This window comes from Gymnodraco acuticeps, unplaced genomic scaffold (assembly GCF_902827175.1).
Source record: "Gymnodraco acuticeps unplaced genomic scaffold, fGymAcu1.1, whole genome shotgun sequence".
Classification (NCBI taxonomy): Eukaryota; Metazoa; Chordata; class Actinopteri; order Perciformes; family Bathydraconidae; genus Gymnodraco; species Gymnodraco acuticeps.
In genome coordinates, this window is record NW_022992319.1 from 62,627 (window position 1) to 76,854 (window position 14,228).

General features: G+C 42.6%; 1 protein-coding gene across 1 annotated transcript in view; it reads right to left on the reverse strand.

The window, feature by feature from the left end:
* The window catches only part of LOC117541269 (serine-aspartate repeat-containing protein I-like), a 45,707-nt gene that overhangs the window by 16,298 nt on the left and 15,181 nt on the right, over nucleotides 1-14,228 (reverse strand). Inside the window, 15 exon segments of the mRNA XM_034208451.1 lie at nucleotides 643-957; nucleotides 1,698-1,745; nucleotides 1,829-1,882; nucleotides 3,114-3,176; nucleotides 3,531-3,572; nucleotides 3,984-4,052; nucleotides 4,157-4,198; nucleotides 4,458-4,496; nucleotides 6,728-6,790; nucleotides 7,218-7,427; nucleotides 8,338-8,466; nucleotides 10,010-11,237; nucleotides 11,295-11,678; nucleotides 11,680-12,263; nucleotides 12,488-12,514. Coding sequence (XP_034064342.1) covers nucleotides 643-957; nucleotides 1,698-1,745; nucleotides 1,829-1,882; nucleotides 3,114-3,176; nucleotides 3,531-3,572; nucleotides 3,984-4,052; nucleotides 4,157-4,198; nucleotides 4,458-4,496; nucleotides 6,728-6,790; nucleotides 7,218-7,427; nucleotides 8,338-8,466; nucleotides 10,010-11,237; nucleotides 11,295-11,678; nucleotides 11,680-12,263; nucleotides 12,488-12,514 — 3,297 coding nt within the window.

Sequence of the window (14,228 nt, forward strand, 5' to 3'; positions counted from 1 at the left end):
TGTTTTATGCAATGGTCAATATTTTAAGAGAATTTGGCTTTCTTGACACGAGTCTCTCCTAAAATGATCAGAAGTTATTATTAGATTACACCGCATTTGCATATATGAACATAAAATCTAACAAAACAACAAACTTGAAATACAAAATATATCTGTCATGATGTAAGAAATAAACTCGGGGACATTTGTATAGTGATCAAGCTCATTTCTAAAGCTTTTATGTCTTTGAGGGCCATGTTTGAAAGTTTGCCATCATTACTCACACAGAATGAATATAAGATGAACTCTATGTCATGTTAAAATCTACTGTATAAGAATTAGAGCTGCACAATTAATCTGAATGTAATTGAAGTCCTAATATTGACTATAGTGCAAGAATAAATGTATTATGGAGCTGCGTAGAAGTCCCGGCCTAGATGTGTACTTCTACGGACTTGGAAAAATGTATTTAGTTTGGTACGGATGCTCTTCACACCATGATCAATTTAAATACATCTTTGAGAAGGATGAGCATTCTCAATCCCTTTTCATATCATGATCCCAATTGCTGCAGTCAAAATTAGTTATTTTTTAAAGTTATTTGACTCATTACTGATGAATGAACATGAGAGTCTGAGTTGTGATGAATTGGTCTCTCCTCACGTTGTTCAGCAGCTGGACTCTGAGTCTCCGGCTCAGCGGGAGCTTCAGTCTCTGCAGGCGGAGCTTCAGCTGCTGGTTTCTGCTGCTCTGTTTCTGCTTCTGGTTGTACTGGTGGCATGTGTTGTTCTGGGGGAGGCTGCATGTGTGGGTGCATGTGAGGGTGCATGTGAGGGTGCATGTGAGGGTGCATGTGTGGGTACGGCTGGTATTGAAACATTGGGTGCATGTGCTGCTGATAGAGAGGGTGCATGGGAGGGGGAGCTCCAGGGTCCAAAGGGTGAGAGGGGTGAGCCGTCAGAACCGGAGCTGAGGGAGCTGGGAAATGTGAAATGTTTTATATTTAAACAGAAGAAATGGAAAACATGGAGAAACATATGATCACTCTGGTAATAAAACATATTAAAGGGGCCTTATTATGCTATTTTCAGGCGTATATCAGTCTGAGTGTCTCTACTTTAAAGAGTCCTCTCCTGCTGATGTTCAGGTGTATATCAGTATGTAGTGTCTCTACTTTAAAGAGTCCTCTCCTGCTGATGTTCAGGTGTATATCAGTATGTAGTGTCTCTACTTTAAAGAGTCCTCTCCTGCTGATGTTCAGGTGTTTATCAGTTGTAGTGTCTCTACTTTAAAGAGTCCTCTCCTGCTGATGTTCAGGTGTATATCAGTATGTAGTGTCTCTACTTTAAAGAGTCCTCTCCTGCTGATGTTCAGGTGTATATCAGTATGTAGTGTCTCTACTTTAAAGAGTCCTCTCCTGCTGATGTTCAGGTGTATATCAGTATGTAGTGTCTCTACTTTAAAGAGTCCTCTCCTGCTGATGTTCAGGTGTATATCAGTATGTAGTGTCTCTACTTTAAAGAGTCCTCTCCTGCTGATGTTCAGGTGTTTATCAGTTTGTAGTGTCTCTACTTTAGATAAGATTACATATGTACCTCATTTACAATTTCATCCCTTTTTACATTATATATTTGTGCTATAATATATTATACAATACATACATTGAACACTGTCCATGTTTTAAAAGAACCAATGAAAGAATACAACAGTGTAAATACCTGGCATGGTTGGAGGAGGGTACGGGTTGTCTGTGACCACGTGATGAACTGGAAGATACATTTGTTTTTAATGAAGTTGTTATAAAATATGATATTTATTTCCCCTCAATAATAATAATAGAGTTACTTACCGTACCAGCCGGGAGGGGACGGGCAGTAAACTGGTGCAGGTCTGCAGGGTCCGACTGCAACACATCAACACATGTGTTATTGTCAGAGATGGCAAAAGTACACACATCCTTTATTCAAGTAGAAGTACAGATACTCGTGTTTAGTAGAAGTAGAAGTACTGACTAAACTTCTTTATTCAAGTCAAAGTAAAGAGGCTTTGAAATGTACTTCAGTAAAAAGTACCCATAACTAGCAGCTGTTTTAAAGAGTACCTGACCTCCCTTTATATTAATAGAACAATAATGTCATTGTTAGCTAATGAATGTTTCCATGCTGAACAACGGCAACATGACAACGTTTCCATTGGTCCCTCTTCTTTAGAGAAGACCAGGAAATGATGGATACACGGATCGTGTTCAAATCAATAGGCACGCAATGACTCTAAAGAATAATGATCACGCATCAAACACACATTCAGACTAAAGGAACCAGCTGTTTGGAAAATGAGAGAAGTAGAAAGTACAAGTATTTGAGTTCAACATGTAACAAGTAGAAAGTACAGGTATTTGTGTTCAACATGTAAGAAGTAGAAAGTACAGGTATTTGGGTTCAACATGTAAGAAGTAGAAAGTACAGGTATTTGTGTTCAACATGTGAGAAGTAGAAAGTTCAGGTATTTGTGTTCAACATGTAAGAAGTAGAAAGTACAGGTATTTGTGTTCAACATGTAAGAAGTAGAAAGTACAGGTATTTGTGTTCAACATGTAAGAAGTAGAAAGTACAGGTATTTGTGTTCAACATGTGAGAAGTAGAAAGTACAGGTATTTGAGTTCAACATGTGAGAAGTAGAAAGTACAGGTATTTGTGTTCAACATGTAAGAAGTAGAAAGTACAGGTATTTGTGTTCAACATGTAAGAAGTAGAAAGTACAGGTATTTGAGTTCAAAATGTAAGAAGTAGAAAGTACAGGTATTTGGGTTCAAAATGTAAGAAGTAGAAAGTTCAGGTATTTGGGTTCAAAATGTAAGAAGTAGAAAGTTCAGGTATTTGGGTTCAAAATGTAAGAAGTAGAAAGTTCAGGTATTTGGGTTCAACATGTGAGAAGTCAAAGTAAAAAGTCGTCAGAAAAACAAGTAGTGGAGTAAAGTACTGATACCAGAAACATGTACTTAAGTAACAAAGTATTTGTACTCCACTACTTCCCACCTCTGATCATTGGGTTATTTTTCTTGAGTATTTATCCAAGTATATTCACATGTTTATAGGAAAAAACTTTACAATATATAAAGGATATCATAGTGTCACCTTCTCCAGATTCTGTGACTTCTTCCTGTTTTTTGGTCTCTGGCTCTTTTTCTGCTTCTGTCTCTGTAGAAAAAACAAAAACAACTCTGAATTAGGGGTTTAAGGTCTTTACAGATGTTTTTATATGATGGGCAATAAAAACGGCATAAAACACTTGACATACGAAGACTATGTGTTTGCATTGTCTTTACTTTGCACTTGCAAGATTTGAGGTGAATAATCAAATCTCTAAAAGATAACCCATCAACACTTGAATATATTTGAATCGTACTTGACAACAGTAGTCTTTAAATGGTTCATATAATAATAATAATAATAATAATAAAGTATTTCTCTGTAAATATGTTCATCTGGCTCTTATGACAGTATGAGTTTGAGTCTGAAGTTATTATTGTTGCAGCAAATTCTTCATCTTACCTTTTTTGGGAGTCTTGGCTGCAATCTTTGCTGCTCTCTTGGCTTTATATTGGAATATTAAAGAAAAATACATCCTATTTATAAAGGTTGTGACAGAAATAGTGACAAAAATGCATTCATATCAGACGCGCAAATCAAGATATTGAAGCAGATATTTATTTTATAATGTTGACTTTTTCTTTTATTCTCTATTGGTAATTTTCTTACATTTTAAGCTTAATTTAAAAAGGTTTGTTAAAAGTGATCCTTCTTTTTATGGCGGAAAACTACTCTATACTAAGCCACTGCTAACAGCTGGTTAGCTAAGTTTTGCGTAGCTTAGCATAGCTTAGCATAAAGACTGAAAACAGGGGGAAACTGCTAGCCTAGCTTAGTCACCGTGTCACAAGCTACACTTACCGTACTCTACAGTTCAGTGATTAACATGTAAGATTCGCTGGTAAATGAGATTACCTCTGAGAAGAGCAGGGAGTTTCGCAGCGCCTCTGGCTTTGGGCTCAAAGAACGCCATTCTGGGTAAACCTGGTTAATATAACACATGCTCATATTTTAATTATTAACATCACAATAACACCAAAGATTCTACAAATTAACTTAAAGATGACGTGTTACAGTATGAGTGTTACCTTTTCTTATTGGCTTTTCACCGGTCTTCAAAGCTTCACGCTCTTAAAATAAGAAGTAAAACATTAACAAACAATACAAATAAGATAACAAGCTTTGTTATAGCCATACAAAAATATTTAGTATCACATTTTAAAGGCTTGGATGATGAATTCCCCCTCAAATGTAGCATTGACTCGAAATCCAGCCTCCAACCGATGTTTAGTTTTTGTTGCTTGATTTCTATTTACACTCCTAACTTTTATAAGGATTTGTATGTGGTTTAAGGGAAAGAAAGAGTCTAACATTCACATTTCTCCATACCCTTTTTGCTTCTTACAGATGAAACTCGCTTTGGGGGATCTGAGGAAAGAAATAAGACATTACAAAATAATCACTTATCATAAATAATTAATAATTACAGAAGTGCATATACCAAAGAAATAGTACATTACATCCTGGTAATGAAGCTCAGTGCAAGTTCAACCAGGAACAGTGGCATGCACAGACATTTATAGGGGCAGGTGCTCAAGAGGAAAAAAAAGGGCACCTTCTGAGTCGTCGTGGCGGTGTATTCGTGCGAAACTACGCGCGAATAAACGCGCGAATAATGGCGCAAATGGCTTTCCATACTAGGGCCCTTTTAATCGTGTTGCTGCGTGCTGCTGCACCACACACCCGCCGTGGCCGTCTGACTGAGTGACTGACTGCTCTGCGCGCTGCGCGTTCACGTTGAGATCAGGGAAGGGAGGGGCTGCAGCCAGGGCACGTACGGGAGTGCCGCGGGGCACGTGTGGGGATGTCTGACAAAATTACAACGCGCATTTGGGGCATTGTTGTATATATTAGAAGCTTTTAATCCAGATTTGATCGATGTTACCATGAGCCACATACAGTACACTGTAAAAAAAAAAAAAACTGTAAAAAACGAACTTTCAAAAGGGCACATTGCTGTCCAGAGGGCAAAACGGGCAGGTGCTCAAGCACTAGCTAGAGTCTATGTGTGCACGTCTCTGACCAGGAAGACCGTCTTTACTCATTCATTTACTATTTCTATGTTACTACTCTCTCCTCTCAATAAGTGATCGGGGGTGTCACTCCCCAGCTTATACAATCACTTCACTCTATTCTCACAAGCCTATCATAGCGCTCCGCTAACCCTTTTAAATCTGCTCTCCCCTCTGACAGCTGTCATTTCAGGTGACTCGACACAACCCGCTCCACCCCTTTTCACCTCCTGTCCCTCTGAATCCAGGGTCAAGCTAAGCCCCTCCCCTTCAGACCGACCCCAACTATCCATTCACCACCACCAGGGTCAAGCTAAGCCACTCCCCTTCAGACCGACCCCAACCATCCATTCACCACCACCAGGGTCAAGCTAAGCCACTCCCCTTCAGACCGAACCCAACCATCCATTCACCACCACCAGGGTCAAGCTAAGCCCCTCCTCTTCAGACCGACCCCAACTATCCATTCACCACCACCAGGGTCAAGCTAAGCCCCTCCCCTTCAGACCGACCCCAACTAACCATTCACCACCACCAGGGTCAAGCTAAGCCACTCCCCTTCAGACCGACCCCAACTATCCATTCACCACCACCAGGGTCAAGCTAAGCCACTCCCCTTCAGACCGACCCCCAACTATCCATTCACCATCACCAGGGTCAAGCTAAGCCCCCCCCCCCCCCCCCTTCAGACCGAACCCAACTATCCATTCACCACCACCAGGGTCAAGCTAAGCCCCCCCCCCCTTCAGACCGAACCCAACTATCCATTCACCACCACCAGGGTCAAGCTAAGCCACTCCCCTTCAGACCTAACCCAACCTATCCATTCACCACCACCAGGGTCAAGCCTAAGCCCCCCCCCCTTCAGACCGAACCCAACTATCCATTCACCACCACCAGGGACAAGCTAAGCCACTCCCCTTCAGACCTAACCCAACCATCCGTTCACCACCACCAGGGTCAAGCTAAGCCCCTCCCCTTCAGACCGAACCCAACTATCCATTCACCACCACCAGGGTCAAGCTAAGCCCCTCCCCTTCAGACCGACCCCAACTATCCATTCACCACCACCAGGGTCAAGCTAAGCCACTCCCCTTCAGACCTAACCCAACCATCCATTCACCACCACCAGGGTCAAGCTAAGCCACTCCCCTTCAGACCGAACCCAACTATCCATTCACCACCACCAGGGTCAAGCTAAGCCCCCCCCCTTCAGACCTAACCCAACCATCCATTCACCACCACCAGTGTCTAGACCCCGGGGGGTTTCATCGGGTCGGTTCTCCCCTCCCGAATGATACTCCTGCACAACGTGGCCTAATCGCCAAAACTCCATTACATTCATTTGTGTATTCCTGGCAATAAATATGTATTCTTACATCAAAACCGTCTCTGCTGATTGAACTGCAGTAAGTCAAAATGTATATTCAGTATGAATTTAGTATTTTTTGTATAGGTAGGAAACAGCATTTTATTGCAAGAACCCAAATAAAAAATCTTTGGAGTCTACAGTTTCTCTACTATGTGTTTTTAATGCATTTTCTTTCATGTAAAGACAATAATTGAACATGCTAAAGTATCTCAAACCTTTTTTCTCCACAGTCTTGGTGTCAGGCTCTTTGGCCTTTCCAGAGTGCATACAGGGACACTCTGAAACACAAAGAAAGCCGGTAAATGTGATAAAAGCTCTGAGTATCCTATTAATTGTATCCATTATCGGTTATAGATACAAGTATGAGATGTAATGGAGATATGTGAAATTAAACACCCTAATGAACTGAATGACTTGAGAGGAAGTAAAGTATACATAACTGGCATATCTAGAGAGAGTTCATGTATTATAAATGAACAAGCTAAAAAAATCACCTAACACACCAAACACCCTTAAAATACTCTAACCCTTATTATTAAATGGTCCAAAACACGTTATTTCCTCAGTCAAAACATTAGTTTAAAATGAGTTACAAATAATAAACAGATATGACAACGGGGGAAATAATGGTAGAAATTAAAAGCATTTCAGAGTAGAATAAGTTATTTGTATTTAATTTAAATTCTTTATCCGTCATCCTCTGACCTGCTGCTTCAGTCTCTTCCTCCTCAGCTTCAGGGACGGGTTTGATCACATCCACCGACGCCTTCTCCTCCTCATCGTCGTCTTCATCGTACTCTTCCTCTTTTTTATCTTCAAGCTCGTCCACAGATTTCTTCAGTTCAGGTGTTGGCTCTTCATCTTCCCCTCCCTCATCGTCATCATCTTCCTCGAGAGCAGCAGGCTGAGAGAGGACTGAGGAGAAACTGATTTTATTTTGTGAGCTGACACTCAGAGTTATTGATATATTAACTGACAGGAGTCAAAGTATTTCTACCTAAAAACTGTAAGGAATAGTTTGTGGTTGTTTCGTTGATCAGATTCAGGTTTGGCTTGATTGAGAAATATAATAGGACAATATAAATAAAGGCTAAAGTGCAACAAAACAAAATCTGATGGACCTTTGTGACCCAAAACTAGGTACCTAGTATATTACAATTTGCTTGATACCAATGTGTGGATTTTTTGATCTTTTCCATATCTTTGTGTTTAGTAGAGACGATACATATGAGTGGATAAAAAGCACCTAATTTAGCTGTACAATTCAAAAATAAATTAAACTTATGTTGGATTTTATTATATCTTATTCATATCAATTTAAGGATTGTGTTTTTTTTTGTCTTGTTAGATGCATTGGACTGTAAGGAAGTACGTAAGAAGCATGAAACCTAAAAACATTAGATTTAATAAGCTTATAGATTATACGTTTTTCCTTGATTCCTTTGCAGCACCACACATGAATGGGGTTTGAGTCAAATGTAAGTTTACATCGTCCAGCTTTTAACAAATATTATGCAAATATGAGACATGTAATGTTTTGCTGCTCAGAGAAAGAAGGTGGGAAAAGTAACACTATTGATTTCACGTCCCTTAAAAATAATTATATTTTTAGAGAAACAGGGACATTTTTACAATGTTTTAATTAGTTTTAATTATGTGTGGAAATCTCAGCAGGTGTGTGTTTGTGTGTGTGTGTGTGTGTGTGTGTGTGTGTGTGTGTGTGTGTGTGTGTGTGTGTGTGTGTGTGTGTGTGTGTGTGTGTGTGTGTGTGTGTGTGTGTGTGTGTGTGTGTGTGTGTGTGTGTGTGTGTGTGTGTGTGTCTCACTGATGTTTTCTGCCTCATCCTCCTCTGAGTCGTCTTCCTCTGAAGCTGATGTGATGTCATCTTCCTCTTCCTCGTCTGCCTCAGTCTTCACTGCCTCCTTCTGGACGGTAAGCACCGCTGCAGAGGAAGCTGCAAGTACACAGTGTAGTATAAGTACACAGTGTAGTATAAGTACACAGTGTAGTATAAGTATACTGTACAAATATGAGCTTTTATATGTATTGTCATATACTGACAACATGTTGGCATAGAACAGGACTGTTGGATGAATGGATGTTATGAGAAAAAGCAATAGAAATATGTAACTGCACAACAGCAATATCAGCTATTATTTTATATACAAATGTGATTTATCAATTTTTTAAAGGGACATTACCTATTTTATAGTAGATATACCTATCATGCAAAATGCACTTTTTTATGTCTTTTATACATAAATACATGTCCCCGGTGTGTCGGGGAACTCACGCAGCGTCAGGAAATTAAACCCTCTCTCTTTTCCTCCGTACCCAAATCTCTAAAAACGGGGAACAACGGAGCTGATCCAGATTTGCGTCCGATATGATGTAATATCTGAAATGTGGACCCACGGCCCAATCAGAAACGTTGCTATCAGAAACAATGCCCGACTGTTTTGGACGTAATATGGTCGGTGTTTACATTAGCATCGCTATCACTCAGAGCTAACCTGTACTGGAGAGCATGTGTGTGAAGAAGCAGGAAGTAAAAAGGAACTCACCTTGTGGTATAACCGGCAAGAGAGAAAGCCTTTGAGCTCCAAACTGTTTCAGAGAGAATCCTTGATAATCCATGATATGGCGTTTCATCACGGCAGTATTTAGTATTCTAGACCAGGGGTGTCAAACTCAATTTCATCTCGGGCCACATCAGCATCATGGTCGCACTCAAAGGGCCGGTTTTATATACATACAAAAAATACATATATCAATATTTAATATATTTAAAAGAATGTATTATATTACATTATTGCCGTCTGCATTGGATTATTATCGGATAGGGTAATAACTTAATAAGTCTCTTCAGTGAGAATATCACAAAATGATTTAAAAGAAAAGCCAAATTCTGGACAAAAAGTCAAGAAATAAGTGACATTTTGAAAAAAAAGTCAGATTCTGAGAAGAAAAGTCAAATTTGAGATGCATTGTGGGACATGTAGTTTATGGGCAACGTGCTTCTGTAAAGTAGCATGTAACCGTATAATTATTATATTATATTATATTCTTTGCAAGCTCTTGTGGGGCCACATTAAATGAAGTCACAGGCCGGATTTGGCCCCCGGGCCTTGAGTTTGACACCGCTGGTCTAGACAGTAGCTGCCGGGTCCCGCATGAGCTCCGCCCCCTCCTTTTTTTTTTTAATCAATTTTTTTTAAAGCTTTATAAATAAAATCAGCACTTTTGAAACAGGAAGTGAAACAGAGGGATATGAGGCATGGCTAGAATTAACTGTTTGGTGTTTTGAGCAAAACACTTCATAGACATGTGTTTTATATATCTGTATATATCTGAGACGGATGCTGTTGCCTACACACAGCGTGATAGCTGACCTTTAAGAGTTCATGATGAACTTATTTAATTTGACAGAAAGCATTTCCTCTGGCAGTGGAGTGCTGTAATAGTTCATTAAAGTCATTCATAATTCTGCACTATACCTGCTAGCAAGATGTCAACATCATCTTCATCAACATCTTCATAATCATCATCGTCTTCGTCATCTTCACTAGCTAAAGACTCTGATGTTACTTCATCATCATCTTCATCACCACCGTCGTCTTTTTCAGCGTCAACAAATGTTACTTCTCCTTCCTGATCCAAGGTGAACTCAAACGAGTCGATAACTTCTTCATCATCATCTTCATCGCCGGTCGTCTCAAAGGAGACGTCTTCACTGAGGATGGTCTCTTCATCTGTCGAAAGAGCGAAGTCGTCATCGTCTTCATCATCATCTTCATCGCCTAACACTCCGCTGTCTGTGCTCTCCAGAGGAGGCCCTTCCTCCTCTTCCTCTTTATCCTCCTCTTCGTCAGGGACGTCTTCATCAATGACATCATCAGGTGTGTCGTCGTCAAGGTCAATTTGGAATTCTTTGGCAAGGTCAAAGTCGAGATCTTCGTCCTTGAGATCAACGTCTTCATCATCGTCTTCGTCATCTGCAAAGTGATCGGAGGAGGCGACGGAGAAGTCCTCGTCTGATTGGTCTTCATCTTCATCATCCTCTTCAACAAGTTTGACATCTTCTTCATCATCATCATCCTCGAGCGCAGGTAAAGGAGGAAGCTCTTCCTCTTTTAGATCATCATCATCTTCATCATCCTCACTGGCAGCAGAAATAGGAGGAAGATCAAGCTCCAGGTCTTCATCGCTGTCTTCTAAAATGATGTCGTCGCTATCGGTTGTCACAACACCCTCCGCTAATCTGTCATCTTCATCATCCTCTTCGTCACTGGAGAGAAGGTCTGATTCACTGAGGTCTGAGGAGTCAGCGAATGCATCGTCATCCGAGTCGTCTTCATCGTTATCTTCATCAGTCAGAGCAACGTCTTCGTCGCTGTCCTCTTCGTGTTTGTCTTCATGTTCATCAAGAAGGGCGACATCTTCATCACTGTCGTCGACGGCAACAGGAGCATCAGACTCAGAGTCAGGAGTCACCGCCGACTCTTCATCCTCTGACGTGGAGATGGGTTCAGGAGAAACGTCATCATCTTCATCGTCATCATCATCATCGTCAGCATCAGCAGCTGCAGGTTCGGACTCTTCTTCATCATCATCATCATCATCTGCCTTCTCTTCTTCATCATCATCATCATCATCAGCATCATCATCATCATCAATCTCAGCTGCAGCTACTTCAGATTTTGACTCTTCTTCCTCTTCTTCTGCCTTCACTTCATCATCATCATCATCATCAGCAGCAGCAGCAGCAGCAGCTGCTTCTGCCGCTTCTGCCCCGTCTTCCTCTTCCTCCTCAGCAGCATCTGCTCCTTCCTCCTCTTCCTCATCCTCAGCAGCTTCTGCTCCTTCCTCCTCTTCCTCCTCCTCAGCAGCTTCTGCTCCTTCCTCCTCTTCCTCCTCTTCTTCGTCCACAGCTTCTGCTCCTACCTCCTCTTCCTCATCCTCAGCAGCTTCTGCTCCTTCCTCCTCCTCCTCCTCCTCAACCGCTTCTGCTCCTTCCTCCTCTTCCTCCTCCTCCTCTTCCTCATCCTCAGCAGCTTCTGCTCCTTCCTCCTCTTCCTCCTCCTCAGCAGCTTCTTCCTCCTCCTCCTCGTCATCCTCAGCAGATTCTGCTCCTTCCTCCTCTTCCTCTTCCTCCCTCCTCCTCTTCCTCATCCTCAGCAGCTTCTGCCCCTTCCTCCTCTTCCTCCTCTTCCTCCTCTTCCTCCTCTTCATCCTCAGCAGCTTCTGCCCCTTCCTCCTCTTCCTCCTCTTCCTCCTCTTCCTCCTCTTCATCCTCAACCGCTTCTGCTCCTTCCTCTTCCTCCTCTTCATCCTCAGCAGCTTCTGCCCCTTCCTTCTCTTCATCCTCCTCCTCCTCAACCGCTTCTGCTCCTTCCTCTTCCTCCTCTTCCTCATCCTCAGCAGCTTCTGCTCCTTCCTCCTCCTCATCCTCCTCTTCCTCCCCCTCCACTCCCTCCTCCTCCTCCGCCTCATCCTCATAATATTTTTCATACTCCTCATCGTACTCTTCCTCATCATCCTCATAGTACTCGTCATCGTCCTCATCATCCTCCTCCTCTTCCTCCTCTAGTTCTTCCTCTCCCGCCTCCTCCTCTTCCTCCTCCGCAGCAGCAGCCTCCACCTCCTCCTCCACTCCTTCCTCTTCCTCTTCCTCTTCCTGTTGTAGGTCTTCATCTTCATCTTCCACCACCTCTATCACTGGCTGGCTGGCCGGTGCTTGCATCCCGATGACTGGAGAGAAAAAAGCAACATATATTTAATCTAGAAATCCCTTTGAATGATGTGGTTTCATATCATCATCAAATGAAGCTCCGTCACAAAGACTTTACCTCCAGTGCTGTAACAAAGGGGCTCATGAGATTTGAAAAGGACAATTAGCATCCGATGTAGCAACAATGAAACATTATAAAGTTACTTTATCGGTAAAACATCAATCTCTAACTCGAGGGTCTCACCTTTACTTCGGGACGGTAGAAACTCTCCTAGAACACATAGAAGGAGAAATCAAAATCAGCGACACAACGTAACAAAACTACGGATTACGTCTGTTAGGGAATAATTTGCTTAAGTATTCAACCTTCGACACAGTTCATAATTTTCTCCTCTCACTGTCTCCTTTCCCACGGCATAGGTCTACGGCCTTGGGTATTGCTGCTATCTCTCTTAAGGGGGAGGAGCTTGGGTATTGCTGCTATCTCTCTTAAGGGGGAGGAGCTTGGGTATTGCTGCTATCTCTCTTAAGGGGGAGGAGCTTGGGTATTGCTGCTATCTCTCTTAAGGGGGAGGAGCTTGGGTATTGCTGCTATCTCTCTTAAGCGGGAGGAGCTTGGGTATTGCTGCTATCTCTCTTAATGGGGAGGAGCTTGGGTATTGCTGCTATCTCTCTTAAGGGGGAGCAGCTTGGGTATTGCTGCTATCTCTCTTAAGGGCGAGGAGCTTGGGTATTGCTGCTATCTCTCTTAAGGAGGAGGAGCTTGGGTATTGCTGCTATCTCTCTTAAGGGGGAGGAGCTTGGGTATTGCTGCTATCTCTCTTAAGGGGGAGGAGCTTGGGTATTGCTGCTATCTCTCTTAAGGAGGAGGAGCTTGGGTATTGCTGCTATCTCTCTTAAGGAGGAGGAGCTTGGGTATTGCTGCTATCTCTCTTAAGGGGGGAGGAGCTTGGGTATTGCTGCTATCTCTCTTAAGGAGGAGGAGCTTGGGTATTGCTGCTATCTCTCTTAAGGAGGAGGAGCTTGGGTATTGCTGCTATCTCTCTTAAGGAGGAGGAGCTTGGGTATTGCTGCTATCTCTCTTAAGGGGGAGGAGCTTGGGTATTGCTGCTATCTCTCTTAAGGGGGAGGAGCTTGGGTATTGCTGCTATCTCTCTTAAGGAGGAGGAGCTTGGGTATTGCTGCTATCTCTCTTAAGGGGGAGGAGCTTGGGTATTGCTGCTATCTCTCTTAAAGGGGAGGAGCTTGGGTATTGCTGCTATCTCTCTTAAGGAGGAGGAGCTTGGGTATTGCTGCTATCTCTCTTAAGGAGGAGGAGCTTGGGTATTGCTGCTATCTCTCTTAAAGGGGAGGAGCTTGGGTATTGCTGCTATCTCTCTTAAGGAGGAGGAGCTTGGGTATTGCTGCTATCTCTCTTAAGGAGGAGGAGCTTGGGTATTGCTGCTATCTCTCTTAAGGGGGAGGAGCTTGGGTATTGCTGCTATCTCTCTTAAGGAGGAGGAGCTTGGGTATTGCTGCTATCTCTCTTAAGGGGAAGGAGCTTGGGTATTGCTGCTATCTCTCTTAAGGGGGAGGAGCTTGGGTATTGCTGCTATCTCTCTTAAGGGGGAGGAGCTTGGGTATTGCTGCTATCTCTCTTAAGGGGGAGGAGTTTGGGTATTGCTGCTATCTCTCTTAAGGGGGAGGAGCTTGGGTATTGCTGCTATCTCTCTTAAGGGGGAGGAGCTTGGGTATTGCTGCTATCTCTCTTAAGGAGGAGGAGCTTGGGTATTGCTGCTATCTCTCTTAAGGAGGAGGAGCTTGGGTATTGCTGCTATCTCTCTTAAGGGGGAGGAGCTTGGGTATTGCTGCTATCTCTCTTAAGGGGGAGGAGCTTGGGTATTGCTGCTATCTCTCTTAAGGAGGAGGAGCTTGGGTATTGCTGCTATCTCTCTTACGGGGGAGGAGCTTGGGTATTGCTGCTATCTCTCTTAAGGAGGAGGAGC